Below are 18651 nucleotides of genomic sequence, written 5' to 3'. Positions count from 1 at the left end.
CTTGGGGACTCCTCTGTCATCCCCATGTAGTATTTATATGGCTGTATTTAAGTTTTAAGCTCATTCTTCCTTGTTTTGACCTTACAAATCTGAAGGTCAAGTTGAATTGTAAAGTGGAGTCTTTAAATCCTTCAATGAAGGTTTTAATGAGTTTTCACCTGATATATTATCCTTTTTTTTTTTTTTTTTAAATAAAACTATTACAGGGCAGGGAGAGAGTCACCCCAGAACTCCCAAGCCTGCCTGCTCTAAATAGGTTCTGCCATCCACCGCATCAAGACAAAACATATAAGACCTTTAATTGAAAGAGACTTGACTTTAATATAATTAGTGTTCAATGCAGAAAAGACAAAGAATATAATTTCCAAATCAGTACCCAAAGTTACCCGACCCCTCGTGGGTAAATGTCCAGCCAAACAGGCTTGACCCAAAGCAAGGCCTGAAAACCTGCCACAATCCTAAAGCACCTTCCGGCGGGGACCCATAAAGAACAGTCAGACAAGTCTGGGAGGAAAAGAGCAAAATCAAAATCAAGATAAAAGCTTCCATTATTAACCTCCTTACGGGTCTCTCACCCACATCTGTGTCACCTAGCCCAGGACCCAGAAGCAAGTGCAGCTTCTTCACAGGTCTCTCTGCTCCATGTACCTCCTCCAGGTCTTCTTCTGGCTCCATCCTGCTTCCTTCCTTCACCAATTCTTCTCTAGCTTCTTTTCTTCCCTGCTCATCTCCACCCTCCCTTGGGTGGGACAAGGAACCTGGAACTTCCCCTTTCCCTGGGGACCACCCTATTACATTACCGTTACAATTGAGAAAATTAATTATCCATTTGCCCTCAAATTATTTTCCTGAGGTTATCAAAGATCATGATCATTATTGGGGAGGGGGCAAATTTTTTTTTATAACTTTTTTTTTAAAGATTTATTTATTTATTTATACAAGCACTGGGTACAGTCAGAAGTGGGGGAGGGTGAGCGAATTCACCAGAGCCAGAGTGGGGAACAGAACAGGCAGACTGACGAAGTACACTGCTGAGGGGAGCAGCGGGCAGCAGGAGAGGTCTGCACGCCATGTGGGACCCTCGCCCGGCGGCCGGGGATCGAACTGGCGCTGCAGAGGCTGCGGGCAGCTTCACAACCCAGCGCTCAACTGCTGCGCCATGGGGGAGACCCGAGGGGGCAAATTTTGTGAGTAAAGTTTGGGGAATAGAATTGAAGCCAGTAGGTATTAGAGATATTTACCTCACTGCAAGAAAAGACTTTCTAACAGAACTGTGCAAAAGTAGAATAAGCCATCTTAAATTACTTAAGCTCTTTGATCCTTAGTTTTCTCTTCTATAAAGTAAGAATAATAAGCTCTCTCATGCTATTGCGTTGTTGTGATACTTGAAAGAATTAACCCAGTGAAATACTTTTAGACCTGGCAAATTTATATGTTCAAAAAAATTTGTTGAATGAAATAAATGGAAGTATACTCTCTGTCTTGTACCTTCCATCCTAATTACAGGGAATTATTTATCCCCGAATGTCCTTTCTCATCTTTTCCTTCTTAAGACTTGGACATTTCCTAAGAAACCTACCCTGAATCCTCAAGGGAGGTTAGATTCCCCCACCTCCTTACTTATTCTAGGGCCTGTGATTGTCACCTAGTACTCTATGTGGAAACTATCTGCTTGTGTTTCTATTTGATCCATGATATTGTGCCCTTTTCAGTGACATTCACTTTGTCACCATCATCTCTGGCAAGCACCTGCTATAGTGACTAGCACGTACTGGATGCCCAATGAGTATGTGTGTTCAGAAGGAGAAGGAGGAATGAAGTACAAAAGGAGTCTTCAAAAGGATGTGAAAGGTTACAAGCTGGCCTATGTGACAATGCTGGGTAATATTGCTGTACTGGAAGTTTATTTTTAAAAAGAAATTTTTTTTAAAAGATTTATTTATTTATACAAGCACTGGGTACAGTCAAAAGCACAGGAGGGTGAGAGAATTCACCAGAGCCAGAGCGGGGAACAGAACAGACAAACTGACGAAACACACTGCTGAGGGGAGCAGTGGGTGGCAGGAGAGGTCTGTGTGCCATGTGGGACCCTCACCGGTGGCCGGGGATTGAACCGGTGCTGCAGAGGCTGCGGGCAGCTTCGCAGCCCAGCGCTCACCCATTGCACCATGGGGGAGACCCTAAAAAGAAATTTTGTTTATGCTGCTAGGTATGAAAAATCCAATGTAAATTTTAAAGTTATTTCAAAATTAAGAATTTTCCTGCTTTTCTGAAAAAAGTAGATTCCTAAGTAAAGGAGCAAGCTTGGGTCTTTTCTGTCTGCTTAGTGTCTATCAGTAATTTCTGGTTGATGAATAGGAAAATGTCTAAGCAGCCTTTGGACATGTATCCTTTACATTCATGCTTCTCTGCTCAGGTTACCTCATGCAGATTCAAATGTGACTGCTTTTCTGAATAGATAATTCAAGTTATAATTGTTGGACTGGAGATTTACTAGTTAAGAACTTGGGCTTCGATGTCAGGGAGACCTGAGTGCTGTCTTGATTCTTCACTGAGTTAGCAACATGGCCTTGGGCAATTGCCAAATTATATAACTTAGAAATAATGATCAACTAACAGGATTTCTTCAGAGAGTAAATAGATTATCATGGAAGTAAGTGTTATGAGGGCAAAGGTTTTGTCTGTTTACTGCTGAAATTCCCTGTTTCCAATCAGTGCCTGTCGCATAGTAGGCGCTCAGTAAACATTTACTGAATAAATAAAGACTCAATAAATAGTAAAGATTGTAGTCCCATTAACTGTATTTTTAGTCCACAGTAGTTTTGTTGTAATGATTTTTTCCGCCTCAACTCCAGTTAGTAAGAAGTTATCTTACCAATAGTTGTGCTTAGTTATTTAAATATAAACCCCAAAGGCAGTTCTTAAGGAACTAGCTAGTTTAACGGATAATTTCTCAGGCAAATTAATTGTTGCCTTTGATTAAGTGAGCTTCACTGTTGAGAATTTTATCCAGGCATCTAGATTCTCCTTTGAAAGCCTGGGTGTTTTTTTTTTGTTTTTGTAAATTTCCCAGTGACTGGTTTAGCTTTCACAAGTCTAAGACCAAGAAATTCAAGTTCATGTGCATCCTAGGTTTCTCAGCAACTCCAAACACTGTTGCTAAGCCACTAGGCTGATTCAGATGACCTTTTAAATCAAATGCAGTTTGCTTATTATGTGGCTGTTGGGATGACTTTTGTTTTACAAATAATGGGCAGTTTCCTATCTGAGTTGGTCCTGTCAAATTGGAGTAATGATGAGAGCTATTTTTTCACTCAAGAGAATCTAATCCTATGTAGTTTATTTTAACAACTCATTTATTATTTGAAAACTAAGGCTTCTATTTTGAATGTGAGTTTCTTTTTATTTATTTATTTATTTTTAAAGATTTATTTATTTATGCATTCAAGAGCTGGGGTACAGACCAGAGATGTGGGGGGTAAGAGGATTCACCAGAGACAGAGTGGGGAACAGTACAGGCAGACTGACTGAAATACACTGCTGAGGGGAGCAGCAGGCGAGACAGGAGAGGTCTGCTTCACCATGTGGGTTTCGCTGTGGCTGGGTGGGGATTGAACTTGTGCTGCAGAGGCTGTGGACTGCTTCATAGTGTGGTGCTCAACCCTTGCGCCACTAGGGAGGCCCAGTTTCTTTTCATTTTTAACAAAAACCAAAGTTGTACATTTTTGGTATAATTTTTTTTTTTTTCAAAAATTATGTTAAGTTGCAATTTAACTTTTTTTAGGCACCAAGTCCATGAAACTAGAACAGGAAATTTAAAACTATTTCAAACACATAAAGTTAATGTACATAAATGCTTACTTTTAATTTGAATGTTTACCTAGAAAAATTGATTGCATTCGTTTTCTGACCAAATTTCTCTGAGAAATGCTTTCATGTCCCTTTTCATGATTCATTTACTTCTCAGAAACATAGATACTGTTGAGGCACAAAGGGAATCATTCCGTCCTCCTCTGGTTTCTTCTAGACTAGCAAATAATCAAATAGGCATCAGAGAGAATGATAAGAGAACAAGAGTTTTAATAATAACATGTATATCTGCTGTATACATGGGCGAGACCCAGTATAACTGAGTTACTCCCTCAAGTGGTTTTACATGCCATCTTACTTAAATAGCTTAGCTAAGTCAAAGGGAGCTTGGGGTGGGGGGGTGGGGGAGAATTTGAAGTTATGGAGTTTACTGAGGAAGTCCACAGCAAACAAAAGGTATGTGGATTTTTAAGTTCTGCTTTTTCCATTGAAAAGAGATACAGAGATTTGGTTTTCCTGGGAGAGGCCCTTACTGAGAAAAGTTTACATATAAATGTCTTTTCAAAAGCATCCTCCACACAGCTTTGCAGAGCCCTTACAATGAAATCATCCCTTTGCTAAAGACATATTTTGGGATGGCAGATTTTTGCTCCTCTAGATGCTACTCATGCTTATGAAATTTGACAATTGCCGTAATACTACACTATATATAGTATGTTATAGCTTATTTCCACGTATATTATTTAATTTGGGCTTCATAATATCTCCAAGGGAGGAACATTACTTTAAAAAAAAATTTTTTTTTTTTTGGTAATGCTCATGGGAATTGAGTTTCATAGAGGTCAGGATATTTGGCTGTTGACTATAAGGATACAAAACTTGGATTTGCTGACTTAGTTCATTTTCTTGCCACTATTACACACAGCTGAATGTCTCTTTTATGTTAATTATATCAGCTCTGCTTTCCTGTATAAAAAATATTGAAGTGATTTACATATTTCTGAACTTACATACATGTATTTGTAGCTCTCTTTGCAGGACATCTGGCACAAGACCACAGACAGTTAAATATTTACATTCTTTTCTCATTCATTCACTAAATATTTGTTTGGTTTCTACCGTATGCCAGGACTGGCTCTAGACACTGAGTGATAAAGCACATAAAATCTCTACCTTCATTGATTTCTAAATGTTAGAAATTGGTAAGTGCTGGGGAGAAAAAATAAACGAGACAAGAGGGCTGTGAAATGCCCAGGGGTAGATAGGAGTTTGAAATTTTACATGGGAGTGACCAGGGAAGTTACCAAATGGGCAACTTTTGAAAAGTGTTCTGGAGGAAGGCGCTAGCTGTGAGGTGGTAGAGTACAAACAACTATGTAGAGGACAAAGGCCTTGTATGTAAAGACAAAGGCCTTGATAGCTAAATGTCTTCCCCCGGCTATTGGGCAGTTCTGAGGGGACCCCACACTGTTAAGGGGAAAAACGCATGTTGCCTGTTCTGTGGGCCCATGCTCCCCATGTACATAAAGGCAAAGAAATCAAACTCAAGTGTGCTGAAGGATTTTTACTCAGTGAGAGGTTCAAAGGGAAAAGAGAGGCGAGGCATGGGGAAAAAAGAATTTCAGAATACAGACTCCTGCCCAGACAAATCAGACATCCCCTCATGGGCAAATGTTCAGCAAAACAGGCAGAGTCCACAGTGAATCGGCCAAGGCCCAGGAGCAGAGCTGCCAGTAGAATGAATCCAAGGCAACCTCCCTGAAGGAGCAAAAAGTTTTGCAGGCCCCAGAGGGCTGGCAGAGGAGGAGAGAACCAAAGTTGAAAATATACTGCCCAAAGGAAATCTACCACAAGGTCAAGGCAGCCTCTCAAGGACCCTTCAGCCTACCAAAATGCTGAAACATGTAAAAGAGCTGCAGGGAGTCAGATGAAGGGCTGCCCTTGGGCCTGGGGAGAAGCAGGAGGCCAGCAGAAGCTGCAGAAACAGATGGCCTCACCCTGTTTCCCACTAGCTCTCTACCTCAAGACTGCACTCTGCCCCTTGGTTCCAGCTGTCCCTATACAAGGAGTTGAGTAGCCAGACTCACAGCTCTCTTCTAGTACCGTAAAGAGGTCAGTAGAGTTGAAGTAGAGTTAATGAGAGAGCCAGCAGGTGAAATCAGAGAGTCAACAGGGGCCCCAGATCACGTAGTAATTTGTAGGTGTTAGTAAGTACTTTTTTACTCTGAATGAGATGGGAAAACATGTGGAGTGTTTTGAGCAGTGAAGTAACACGATCTGATTCAGGTTTTAAGAAGATCAAATTGTCTTTGTGGATATTAGATTGCAGGGCGGTGAGGTAGAAGTCTGAAGATCAGTCTAGGTGATGGTAACCTGGAGCGGTAGCAGAGGAGATAGTAAGGTATGTTCAAATTCTGGATATATTTGAAGATATAGCTGGCAAAATTTGTTGCTAGATTGAGTGTGAAAAAAAGAGAAGGTTAAAGAGTGACACAATTTTGGGGGCAATAGAGTTACTATTAATGCTACTGGGGAAATAGTGGGAGGGATTCGGTGGTAGTTGGAGATAGCAAGTTGTTCCTGCTAAGTTTGAGATGTCTAATTAGATTTCTATGTAAAATATTAAGTAATTTTAAAAAGTTGAATTATAGTCTGGAGTTTAAAGGAAAGCTCCTGGTTTGTGATATTATTTGATAGTCATCTGAGTATGTAGATTGTACTGATAGATGATAATTTTTTGAGTCTGAAACTTATGAGAATAATTTCATATATCTCATGATGTGACCCTGATGATGTGTTATTTCAGGCTTTGTGACAATATCAATAAGATAAAATGTGTATTAAGAAGATATCAGAACACACATAAAAATGTTCTGTGATTTCAAGTGGTATGCTGAAAAAGATTTATAATAACAAGATGAATGTTATCTAATACCTGTCCTAGGCCAGGTACTTAAATACAGATATTTCGGTCCCTATTTTATCCTGAGAAATCCAAACTTCCATGAAATTAGGAAGATGAGAAACTGACCTGTTGCTGGAACCCAGGTGTGTTGGATCCCAAAGTTTCTGCTCTTCTTACTCTGCACCACACAAATCAAGAGGGTATGTGCGGTTGATTTGGAACAGCAATCAAGTCCCTGAAATGCAATATGGTATAAGCATACTGGTCTAGACTTACAAGACCTGAATTTGTATCCTTAGATTTGTGTTTCCAGCGGAATGATTTGTCAAGTCTTTTAACTCCTCTGCTCATTAGTTTTTTTCATCTATAAAAGTTACAATTAAGTTTATCTCACAGGCTTGGTATATGAAATCTATGCCAAATGTGAAATGTGAAAGACTTTGTAAACTCCAAACCAGTCTGTGTGCATGTGTGTGTGTGTGTGTGTGTAGTTAATACTGGGGAACAATGTGATTTACAATAGCATCAAGAATAAAATACTTAGAAATAAACTTAACAAGAGATTTAAGACATATACACTAAAAACTACAAAACTTTGTTGAAATAAATGTCAAGACTTACATGGTTGGTGGAAGAAGTAAATTTGTTTTTAAAATTTATTCATGCTTTAATCCTTTCCATATTGTTTAACCTGGGTTTTTTATTTTCTTTTGTTTTTTGTGCATGGCAGCGATAGGCTTAAATGTTGTCTAATCAGTACTTAGATTAGTCTAACATTTTTTTAATGCTTAAATCCTTTTAAATTTTATTTTATATATATTTTACATCATCCTTGTACAACGTATGCTTTCTCGTCTCAGGTGTAGTCCCCATGAATTCCCACCACCAATTCATCTGTGTCCCATCACCAAAGATAAACTCATGCCATTCACAGCAACATGGGTGGAGCAGGAAGGGATTATGCTTAGTGAAATAAGCCAAAAAGATAAAAGAAAAATATTGGATGGTTTCACTTACAGGAGGAATGTAGAGGAAACAAATAAGGGATCGGGAGGAGGGGCAGGGAACAGTAATTACAATAAAAACTCAAAATCAACAGGCAACTATAAATCAGAGACATTCTGCGGGGGGAAGGAGGGAGTGGATCAAAATGGGTGGGAAGAAGTTAATTTTTTTATTGAGGCAACATTGGTTTTTAACACTGTATCTGACTTATAAGTGTAGAATCACATCCTTCATGTGTGTGTTGTCACACCACAGCCACCATGAAGGCACCCATAATCCTCCACTATGGTCCATTGTGCCCCCTCTCCACCCTGTTCTCCACCTTCCCCCTTCCCTCTCAGCCTCAGTTCTGCAGATTTTGAAAAACTCTCTATACTGTTTTTTTTTTTAATTTTCCATTTATTTTAAAATTTATTTTACCTTTTTTTTATAAATAATAAATTTTATTTTTATATTCCCCATACAATTGCAGCCCCCCCCATTCTGACCCCAATCCCTCCCCTCCCGGCCCCGCCCCCCTAAAAGTGTCTCTGGTTCATAGTTTTTTGTTGATTTTGATTTTCACTTTCTTATAGTTAATCATTTTCCTGGTCCCTTATTTAAGTTTTCTAGATTCCTGCTATGAGTGAGACCATCCGGTATTTTTCTTTTTCTTTCTGGCTTATTTCGCTGAGCATGATCCCTTCCAGCGCCATCCATGTTGCTGCAAATTGCATGTGTTTATCTTTTTTGAATGCTGAGTAATATTCCATGGTATATATGTACCACATCTTCTTGATCCAGTCATCTATTTTTGGGCATTTGGGTTGTTTCCAAAGCTTAGCTATTGTAAACAGTGCTGCTATAAACATAGGGGTGCAGGTGTTCTTTGGAATTGATGTTTCTGTGTCCTTTGGGTAAATACCTAGGAGTGGAATTGCTGGATCATATGAAAGCTCTATGTTTAGTAGGTCCAGAAATCTCCACACAGCTCTCCACAGTGGTTGGACCAGTTTGCACTCCCACCAACAGTGCAGAAGAGTTCCTTTTTCTCCACACCCTTGCCAACATTTGTTGTTGCTAGTTTTTTTAATATGTGCCATTCTCACTGGTGTAAGATGGTATCTCATGGTAGTTTTGATTTGCATTTCCCTGATGACAAGTGATGTTGAACATTTTTTCATATGCCTGTTGGCCATTTGCATTTCCTCTTCAGAGAAGTTTCTTTTTAGCTCTTCTGCCCATTTTTTGACTGGATAATTTTCTTTGTTGTTGTTGAGTCTCATCAGCTCTTTGCAGATTTTTGTGATCAGTCCTTTATCATTAGTGTTGGGTGCAAAAATGTTCTCCCAGTTGGTGGGGTTTCTCTTTGTTTTTGTTATTGTCTCTTTTGCTGTGCAGAAGCTCTTTAATTTGATGTAGTCCCAGCTGTTTATCTTTGCCTTCACTATCACTGCTTTGGGTGATGTGTCTGTAAAGATGTCTTTGATGTGCAAATCACATAGTGTTTCGCCTATATTTCCTTCTATATATTTTATGGTTTCAGGTCTTATGTCAAGTTCTTTAATCCATTTTGAGTTGATTTTTGTGTATGGTGTGAGGTAGTGGTCAAGCTTCATTCTTTTGCATGTAGCGACCCAGTTTTCCCAGCACCATTTATTGAACAAACTTTCTTTGCTCCAATGCATAGTCTTTGCTCCTTTGTCAAAGATTAGTTGACCATAAATCTGTGGGTTTATTTCTGGATTTTCTATTCGATTCCATTGGTCTGTATGTCTGTTCTTGTTCCAATACCATGCAGTTTTGATGATTATGGCTTTGTAGTATAGTTTGAGGTCTGGGAGTGTGATGCCTCCATTTCCTTCTTTTTTTTTCAGGAGAGCTTTGGCTATTCGGGGTTTTTGGTGATTCCATATGAATTTCATCAATAATTGTTCTATTTCTTTGAAGAATGACATTGAAATTTTGATTGGAATAGCATTGAATTGGTATATTGCTTTTGGTAGGATGGCCATTTTAATAATGTTTATTCTTCCAATCCATGAGCAGGGGATGTCTTTCCATTTCTTTGTGTCTTCTTCTATTTCTTTTAACAGTGTTTTATAATTTTCTTTGTATAGGTCCTTTACCTCTTTTGTTAGATTTATTCCCAAATATTTGATTTTTTTTGTTTCGATAATAAAAGGGATTTTTTTTAATTTCTTCTTCTTCAGATTTATTGTTTGTGTATAGGAAGGCTACTGACTTTTGCGTGTTGATTTTGTATCCTGCCACTTTACTGAATTGATTGATAAGTTGAATTAGTTTTTCTGTGGAGTTTTTGGGGTTCTCTATGTATATTATCATATCATCTGCAAATAGTGATAGTTTGACTTCTTCTTTTCCTATTTGGATTCCTTGTATGTCTTTCTCTTGTCTTATTGCTCTGGCTAGGACTTTCAGTATTATATTGAAAAGCAGTGGTGAGAGTGGACATCCTTGTCTTGTTCCAGATCTTAATGGAATTGCTTTCAGCTTTTCACCATTGAGGATGATACTGGCTGTTGGCTTGTCATAGATGGCCTTTATGATGTTGAGGTATGTTCCTTGTATCCCAAGAATTTCAAGGGCTTTTATCATGAATGGGTGTTGCACTTTGTCGAAAGCTTTCTCAGCATCTATTGATATTATCATATGGTTTTTATATTTCTTTTTGTTGATGTGTTGGATAACGTTGATTGATTTTCGGATGTTAAACCATCCTTGTGTCCCTGGAATGAATCTTACTTGGTTTGGTGAATTATCTTATGGATACATTGTTGGATTCTGATAGCTAAAATTTTATTGAGGATTTTTGCATCAGTGTTCATTAGGGAGATTGGCCTGTAGTTTTCCTTTTTTGTGTTGTCCTTATTCGGTTTTGGTATTAGTGTAATGTTGGCTTCATAGAACGTGTTTGGTATTGTCCCTTCCTTCTCAATTTTTTGGAAGAGTTTGTGAAGGATAGGCACTAATTCTTCTCTGAATCTTTGGTAGAATTCATTTGTAAATCCATCAGGTCCTGGGATTTTGTTTTTGGGAAGGTTTTTGATTACCATTTCAATTTCGCTGCTTGTAATTGGTCTGTTTAGGTGTTCTATTTCTTCTTTATCTAGCTTTGGGTGATTATAGAGTTGTAGGAATTTGTCCATCTCCTCTAGATTGTTGAACTTGTTTCCATATAACTGTTCATAGTAGTTACTGATTATTCTTTTGATTTCTGCTGTGTCCGTTGTGATTTCTCCTCTTTCATTTATGATCCTGTTTATTTGTGCTTTCTCCCTTTTTTCCTTTGTGAGCCTGGCTAGGGGTTTGTCTATTTTATTGATTTTTTCAAAGAACCAGCTCTTGGTTTCATTGATTTTTGGATTGTTTTTTTAGTTTCAATTTCATTTATTTCTGCTTTGGTTTTTATTATTTCTTTTCTTCTACTGGTTTTGGGGTTTTTTTGTTGTTCTTTTTCTAGATCTCTGAGCTTCGAGATTAGGTTGTTTCTTTGAGTTCTTTCTTGTTTTTTGATGTGAGCTTCTATTGCTATATATTTTCCTCTTATTACTGCTTTTGCTGCATCCCATACATTTAGGATATTAGTGTCCTCCTTGTCATTCAATTCAAAGAATTTTTTAATTTCTTCTTTGATCTCCTCATTAGTCCAGTGGTCTTCCAATAGTTTGGTTTTTAATCTCCATGAGGTAGAATAGTTCCTTGCCTTCTTTTTATGGTTTATTTCTAGTTTTATGCCTTCATGGTCAGAAAAAATGGTTGGTATGATTTCAATCTTGGTGTATCTGTTGATGTTTGTCTTGTGCCCCAGTATGTGCCCCAGATCGATCCTGGAGAATGATCCATGTGCGCTTGAGAAAAATGTATACTCCGTTTTTTTGGGGTTTAGTGTTCTATAGATGTCTGTTAGCCCAAATGCTCTAGGTCCTTATTTAGAGCTTTAGTTTCTTTACTTATTTTTTGTCTTGTTGATCTATCCATTGTTGATAGTGGTGTGTTGAAGTCTCCCACTACGTATGTGTTTTCTCTGATGTCTGTTTTCATAGATGACAACAGTTGTCTGATATATTTTGGTGCTCCTTCGTTTGGTGAGTATATGTTAATGAGTGTTATTTCTTCTTGAAGTATTGTCCCCTTGATCATAATGTAGTGACCACTGGGGTCTCTTTTTATTTTTTTGAGTTTGAAGTCTGTTTTATCTGATATAAGTATAGCTGTTCCTGCTTTCTTTTTTGGTCCATTTGCTTGTAGAATTGTTTTCCATCCTTTAACTTTAAGCCTATTTTTATCTTTTGTAGCTAAATGTGTTTCCTGGAGACAGCAAAAGGTTGGGTTTTGTTTCTTAATCCAGGCTGCAACTCTGTGTCTTTTTATTGAAGAGTTTAGTCCATTTACATTTAGAGTTAATATTGATATGTTAGCATCTGTATTTGCCATTGTGATTTTCTTTCCTTTGATTTTATTTATTTATTCTTTTAATAACTTTTTTTTTTGGCCTTCTTTCATTGTTATTCGTCCCTCTGAGGTTCTGGCTTTAGGACTCCTTGTAGTATTTTTTGGAGTGGGGGTTTAGTTGTAATGAAATTCCGGAGTTTCTGTTTGTCTGGGAAGGTCCATATTCTTTCTTCAAAGAGGAAGGAGAGCTTTGTGGGATAGAGTATTCTTGGTTGGCATCTGTTTTCTTGGAGTCTGTTGACTATGTCCCTCCACTCTCTCCTTGCCCGTAGTGTTTCTTCGGAGAAGTCTGATGTCAGCCTGATTGGCTTTCCTTTGAATGTTATCTGTTTCTTCCCTCTTGCCAGCTTCATTATTTTTTCCTTGTCCTGGATTCTTGGGAGCTTTACTATTATGTGTCTTGCTGTATTTTTCCTTTCGTCGTGGAAGTTTGGTGTTCTTCTTGCTTCTTGTATATCAATTTTCAGCTCCTTCTTCACATTTGGGAAGTTCTCTTCAATTATCTCTTTGAATATTTTCTCTGTTCCTACATCTCTCTCCTCTCCTTCTGGTATTCCTATAACTCTTATATTTCCTTTCCTCATGGAGTCAGATAGTTCCCGAAGTCTTTCTTCGTTCTTTTTCCTTCGTACTTCTCTTTCCTTTTCTGTTTTGGTTCTTTTTATTTCTGTGTCTTCAAGAGTACTTATTCGTTGTTCTATTTCATCTATTCTGCTTTCATTGCTTTTCCCAGAATTCTTTATTTCTTCCATTAATTCTTTAATCTCCTGCATTTCTTTTACTTCCCTCTTTAGGGACTCAATTTCATTCTTCTGACCATTGTTTTCCCTCTCTAGGGACTCGATTGCATTCTTCTGATCGTTGATTATTTTTCCCTTATCATTGTTTTCCTTTATGACTTCTGTCAGTTTTTTAATCACGGCAATTTTAAATTCTCTTTCTGGAAGGCTCAGAAGTTCTTCCAAGTTACTGTCGTTGCTATCTGGGGGCTGGTTTTCTTTTTGTGGTGTGCTTTTTCCCTGGGGAGTTGCTAGGTTGCGTGTGGTTCTTCTACTCCCTACTGTCTGTTTTCTAATTTGCCGTATGCGTTGGGACAGTGTGTTGTTGGGACTGGCCGGCATCTTGGGCGAGCTTCTCTGCTCCCCTCTGGTTCCTCCTGGAGCCATATGTCAGTTTCAAGCAGTCTTTACTGGAGAAAGGTCCCTGTTCTAAAATGCCGATGTGAGGACACACTCCCCTGTGCGCCTGGTCTGCCCCGGCGGTGGGTTCCTGCTCCCCCTCTGGGCTTGGACTGCAGGCCAGAGGGGGTCTGGCGTGGGCGGACTTCCCCCGCTCACCTCTGGCTCCTGAGGAAGCCTTCTTTACTGAAGAAATGTAGTCTTTACTGAAGAAATGTCCCTGTTCTAAAATGGTGATGTGGGACACACTCCCTGCGCGTCCGGTCTCAGGCACACTCTTCTGAGCGCCTGGTCTGCCCCGGCTGTGGGTGCTCGCTCCCCCTGTGGGCTCAGAGTACTGGTCAGAAGGGGCCCGGCTAACTCCCCAGCCACTGGCTCCTCCAGGAGCCTCTGCTGGCTTCAAGTTGCTAGGTGGCGCCAGAGATCTCTCCTAGAGCCCTCGGGGAGCTGATTTTCCACCCCGTGGGACTGGGAACAGAGCGGGAATGGTAGGGTAAACTTCAACGGCTTTGGGGTGCTGTGTCTGCCTTGTGCCCCACCGTCGTGGGGAACCCACGCCCCTAATTTCGTGCCCCGGGTCTCAGTTCCAAAGCTCTCAGTTCCAGGACGCGGGCTGTAGCCCAGTTCAGTGGCGCGGGAATGGCGCCTTTTGAATCCCGCTCCCGTGCCTGGGCGCCTGGTTCCTGCTCACTCAGTGAGGGCCTCCGCGCGTCTCCCCGCAAGCCTAGGTCGCAGGCGTGGGGGCCTGCGCTTGCTTTTCAACAGCACTGCTTTTGCGCAGGATCCCGATTCCGGTCTGCGCCGCTTTTCCGCGCAATCCCGCTCCCGATCCGCGTCTGGTTTTCCAGCGCCCCGCTTTTCCGTGCAAGCTTACCGGGTGGCCCAGGGCTGTGTGCTGGTGCTGGCCTCCTCCTGGGGGGCGGGGCTCTCTTTAATGGTGCTTTTAGTGCACAGCCGGGGCGTCCTGCAGGATTCTCCACAGCTCCCGTTCACGGGGTGTGGTGGCTGAAATAGTTCCTTTCCACTCACAGTCCCGCTTGCTGCGTAGTTTGTTCTTGTTGGTCCTTTTAGTTTGTTGTTTTCCTCCTCTCTGCGGGTTGGAGAGTGCTGCCTCTGTGGGCGGGGGAGGGGAGCAGGCTTTTGTGCTTTCCTCCCTTCTGGTCCTCTTTTATGGCCACTTTCTTCTTCGGGTAGTTTCCTGGAGTCACCCGTTTATCTTCCGTGTCCCAGTTCTCACTGGGACCTGCTGCTTTTCCTCCCTATTAACTTTTTTTAATGGGAGATCTTACTCGCAGCGTCTCCTTGCCTCCATGTTGCTCCGCCCATCTATACTGTTTTTGATAGGGACTGGACCAGTGTACAGTTCCCACCAGAAATGTATGAGGTTCCTTTCTCTCCATATCCTTGCCACACTGGTTGTTTCTGCTCTTTTGATATGGGCCATTATCATGGATGTGATATGATTTCTCATTGTGGTTTTGATTTGCATCTCCCTGATGATAAATGATGATAAGCATTTTTTTCATTTCTTTAGAGAAGTGCCCATTGAGCTCTATTACCTATTTTTTGATTGTGTTCTTTGTTTTCTATTTGTTGAGCTGTATGAGTTTTTTTGTAGATCTAGGCTGTCAGCCCCTTGTCAGATACATGCTATGCAGATATTTTCTCCCATTCATTGAGTGTCTTTTTGTTTTATTGATAGTTTCTTTCACTATACAGAAACTTTTCAGTTTGATATAGTCTGAATTGTTTATATTCTCTTTTCTCTTGCTCTTGGAGATGAATTCACAAGATCATAACTGAAACTTATATCAGAGAGTGTTTTGCTGACATTTTCACTAGTGAAACCATCTGCTCCTGGACTTTTTTTTTTTTGGGACACTTTTGATTCTTTTTCTGTTTTCTTGATTATAATTGGTTTGTTCAGTTTTTCTACTTCTTCCTGACTTAGTCTAAGATGGTGGTGTATTTCTATGAATTCTTTCATTTCTTCCAGGTTATTCAACTTAGTAGCATACAAATGTTCATAATTCACGATTCTCTGAATTTCTGAAATGTTTGTTGTAACTTCTCTTTTGTTTCTGAATCTATTAGAGTTTTCTCCCTTTTTTTCTAGAGGTTTTTTTAATTTTTCCAGAGAATCCGCTTTTGGTTTCATTAGTCTTTTGTACTATCTTTTTTATTTTAACTTACTTCTGCTGTTATGTTTATTATTTCCTTCTCCTACTAGCTTTTGGTTTTGTTTGTTCCTCATTTTCTAGCTCCTTAAGGTAAGAGCTAAGATTTTATGTGAACTCTTTCTTGTTTCTTAATGTGGGCCTATATTGCTACAGAAGAAGTAATATTCCTAAGACATCAATATTTCACAATTGATCAATTGTGATATCAATATTTCACAAATTGATCAATATTTCACAAATTGCACATTCAGTGCAATTCCTATCAAAAGCCCAGCTGGCATTTTTATAAAAATAGACAAACAGATCTTTAAATTTATAGAAAAATGGAAGGGGGCCCAGATTAACCAAAACTATTTGAAAAGGAAGAATAAATTTGAAGGACTAATACCTCCTGATTTCAAATTGATTTTAAAGTTTTCAGAATCAATACAGTGTGATATTATCTTAAAGATAGACATATTGACACTCCAGAAGTCAACCCTTAGGTACATGGTCGATTGGTTTTTAAGAAGAGTGCACCGCAATTCGCTGGGGGAAGGTATAGCTTGTTTCAACAAACGATGCTGGAAAAACTGGATATTTGTGTATGAAAGAGTGACGTTTAATACCTATTTCACGCCATACCAAAAAAAATAACTCAAAATATATCAAGTGGCTCAATTGATGATCTAGTTTAAAAATGGGCAAGGAGGGCCTCCCCGGTGGCGCAGCGGTTGAGCGCTGGGTTGCGAAGCTGCCCACGGCCTCTGCGGCGCCGGTTCGATCCCCGGCTGCTCCCCGGCCCCGGAGGAGGATCCCACATGGTGCGCAGACCTCTCCTGCCACCCGCTGCTCCCCTCAGCAGTGTACTTCAGTCCTTCTGCCTGCTCTGCTCCCCACTCTGGCTCTGGTGAATTCTCTCACCCTCCCGCGCTTCTGACTGTACCCAGTGCATGTATAAACAAAACAAACAAACAAATATAATAAATAAATAAATAAAAACATGCCTCTATAAAAAAAAAAAAAAACCTAAAAAAAAAAAAATAAAAAAATAAAAATGGGCAAGGATATGAAAGGGTTTTTCAAGTAAGATATGATATACAAATGGAAAACCAGCACATGAAGAAATACCCCTAATCATATGGGAAATTCAAACCAAACCACAGTGAGAATCCATTTCATACCAGCTATGATCACAAGGATAGATGGTACATATTGTTGAGTATACAGAGAAGTTGGGACCCTCATAGGTTGGTAGTGACAAATGTAAAATGACGTGGCCATTTTGGAGAACAGTTTATCAGTTCATCAAAAAGTGAAGTCACTGTTTAGGTACATACCTAAGAGAAACAAAAACATGTGTCCATGTAAAAACTTGTATACAAATACTATTTGTATACTTGTATACAAATAGCATCATTCATAGTAACCAAAAAGTGGAAACAATAATAATTTGTGTCTGATGCCTGGATAAGTAAGTAGAACGTTGCATATTCTTACAATGGAATATTATGGACAGTAAAAAGAAATAATGTACTGATGACATAAGTTTCAACATGGAGAAAACTCTAAACATTATGCCTAAGTAAAAGAAATCAATCACAAAAGACCACTTACTGTTATTCTGTTTTTATGAAACACCCAGGGTAGACAAATTTATAGAGACAGAAAATAGATTAGTGGTTGCTTGGGACTGAGTGAAGGGGGTAAAGCAGAGGGGAATGTGGATAGACTGCTAATAAGTATGGGTTTCTTATTGGAGTGATAAAAATGTTCTAAACTTTGTGGTAATGTACTATTGTGATTATATTACAAGTAATTGATTTGTACATTTTAAGTGGGTGAACTTTGTGATGGGTGAATTATAGCTCAACAAAATTGTGAAATACTACTAGGGATGCTGTCTGTAAAATTGTGAAATACTACTAGGGATGCTGTCTGTTTCAATGACCGATTCTGTGTACATCATTCTGAAATGTGTGGCCTGAAGCAGCCAAGACTAATAACCTAATAACCTAATAGCACCTCCTTAACTTTAAAGCTATTATAAAATTAGCATCTTTGAGTAATGCCCACATTTTCTGATTCCAGACCTCAGAAACCTTTTCATTTCTACCACCCTATTTCCTAAGTATTGCATTAAGAGGGGAAGTTTCATAAAATAAATAATTAAAATGCTCTTTTTTAAAAAAGCTAAGATATAATTAGCATTTTTAAATGTTGGAGTTTTTCTTTATTAGTTTGGTAATTGGGTCCTAAGAAAGAAGAAAACCAGCCTGACACTTGTGCTTATTAAATACCACATATGCATCTGGTTTAACCCTTCCATACCCTTATGAGGTAGTATTGTTCTCTCTATTTTATAGATGACAAAACTGAGTCGGGTAACTTACATAAACTCATCGAGGTTTTGAGTGATGAAGCCAGAATTGGAATGCAGGCTTCTAAATTCCAAGTCCCAGTACAGTCTGGGTTGATTCATGGGGTACTACCTTCAGCCTTCTCTGGTCCTGTTTCTTGCATCTGGTTGCAGAAATATTGTAAAATTCCGGTATGAAGCACTTTTCGAAATAACAGATCTTCAGCTCAAATCTCTCAGCTTTGAATTTTAGATGGTATACGCATAGCAGTTTTAGCCTATCTTTTCTTGCCTTGGTTCTGAAAAGCCAACAATCTGATTTTTCTCTTCTTTACTTGCAGCAATGGTGAGCTAGACCCTTGGTCAGGTGGTGGAGTGACTGAGGACATCACGGACACCTTGATTGCAATCACCATCCCAGAGGGCGCCCATCATCTGGATCTCCGAGCCAACAATGCCTTAGATCCCACGGCCGTGCTATTAGCCCGCTCCTTGGAAGTTAGATATATGCAGCAATGGATCCGAGATTTCTATGCTAGTCCAAGAAAGAAGCACTGATCAATTTTCATCAGTGTCAGTTTTTTTCTTTTATGTTTATTCTCCCCATATTCCCATTCACTGTAGTTCCTTTACGTAGTTAATTTCCCTTGTTTATCATTAGGTTTGGTGGGGCAAAGCTTAAGGTCAAAAACAGGGTGGTGACAGCAGCTATCCCACACCCCAGGTCCTTGCATCTTTGCACCACCTCTAGGAAAAATCTTTTTATGGCAGCTTTTCCAC

The 18651-nt window shown here is 39.5% G+C and overlaps 1 protein-coding gene across 1 annotated transcript in view; it reads left to right on the top strand.

Moving 5' to 3' along the window:
* Positions 1 to 18429, top strand: part of PRCP (prolylcarboxypeptidase) — a gene marked incomplete at both ends in the record, with an annotated part of 79834 nt that extends 61405 nt beyond the window's left edge. The window contains one exon of the mRNA XM_084237027.1: positions 18213 to 18429. Coding sequence (XP_084093153.1) covers positions 18213 to 18429 — 217 coding nt within the window. The remainder of the gene's footprint in view (positions 1 to 18212) is intronic.
* Between the last annotated feature and the right edge of the window lie 222 nt (positions 18430 to 18651).

The sequence above is a fragment of the Talpa europaea genome (assembly GCF_964194135.1).
Source record: "Talpa europaea genome assembly, chromosome: 1".
Taxonomy (NCBI): Eukaryota; Metazoa; Chordata; class Mammalia; order Eulipotyphla; family Talpidae; genus Talpa; species Talpa europaea.
This window is presented reverse-complemented; position numbering and strand designations above follow the sequence as displayed.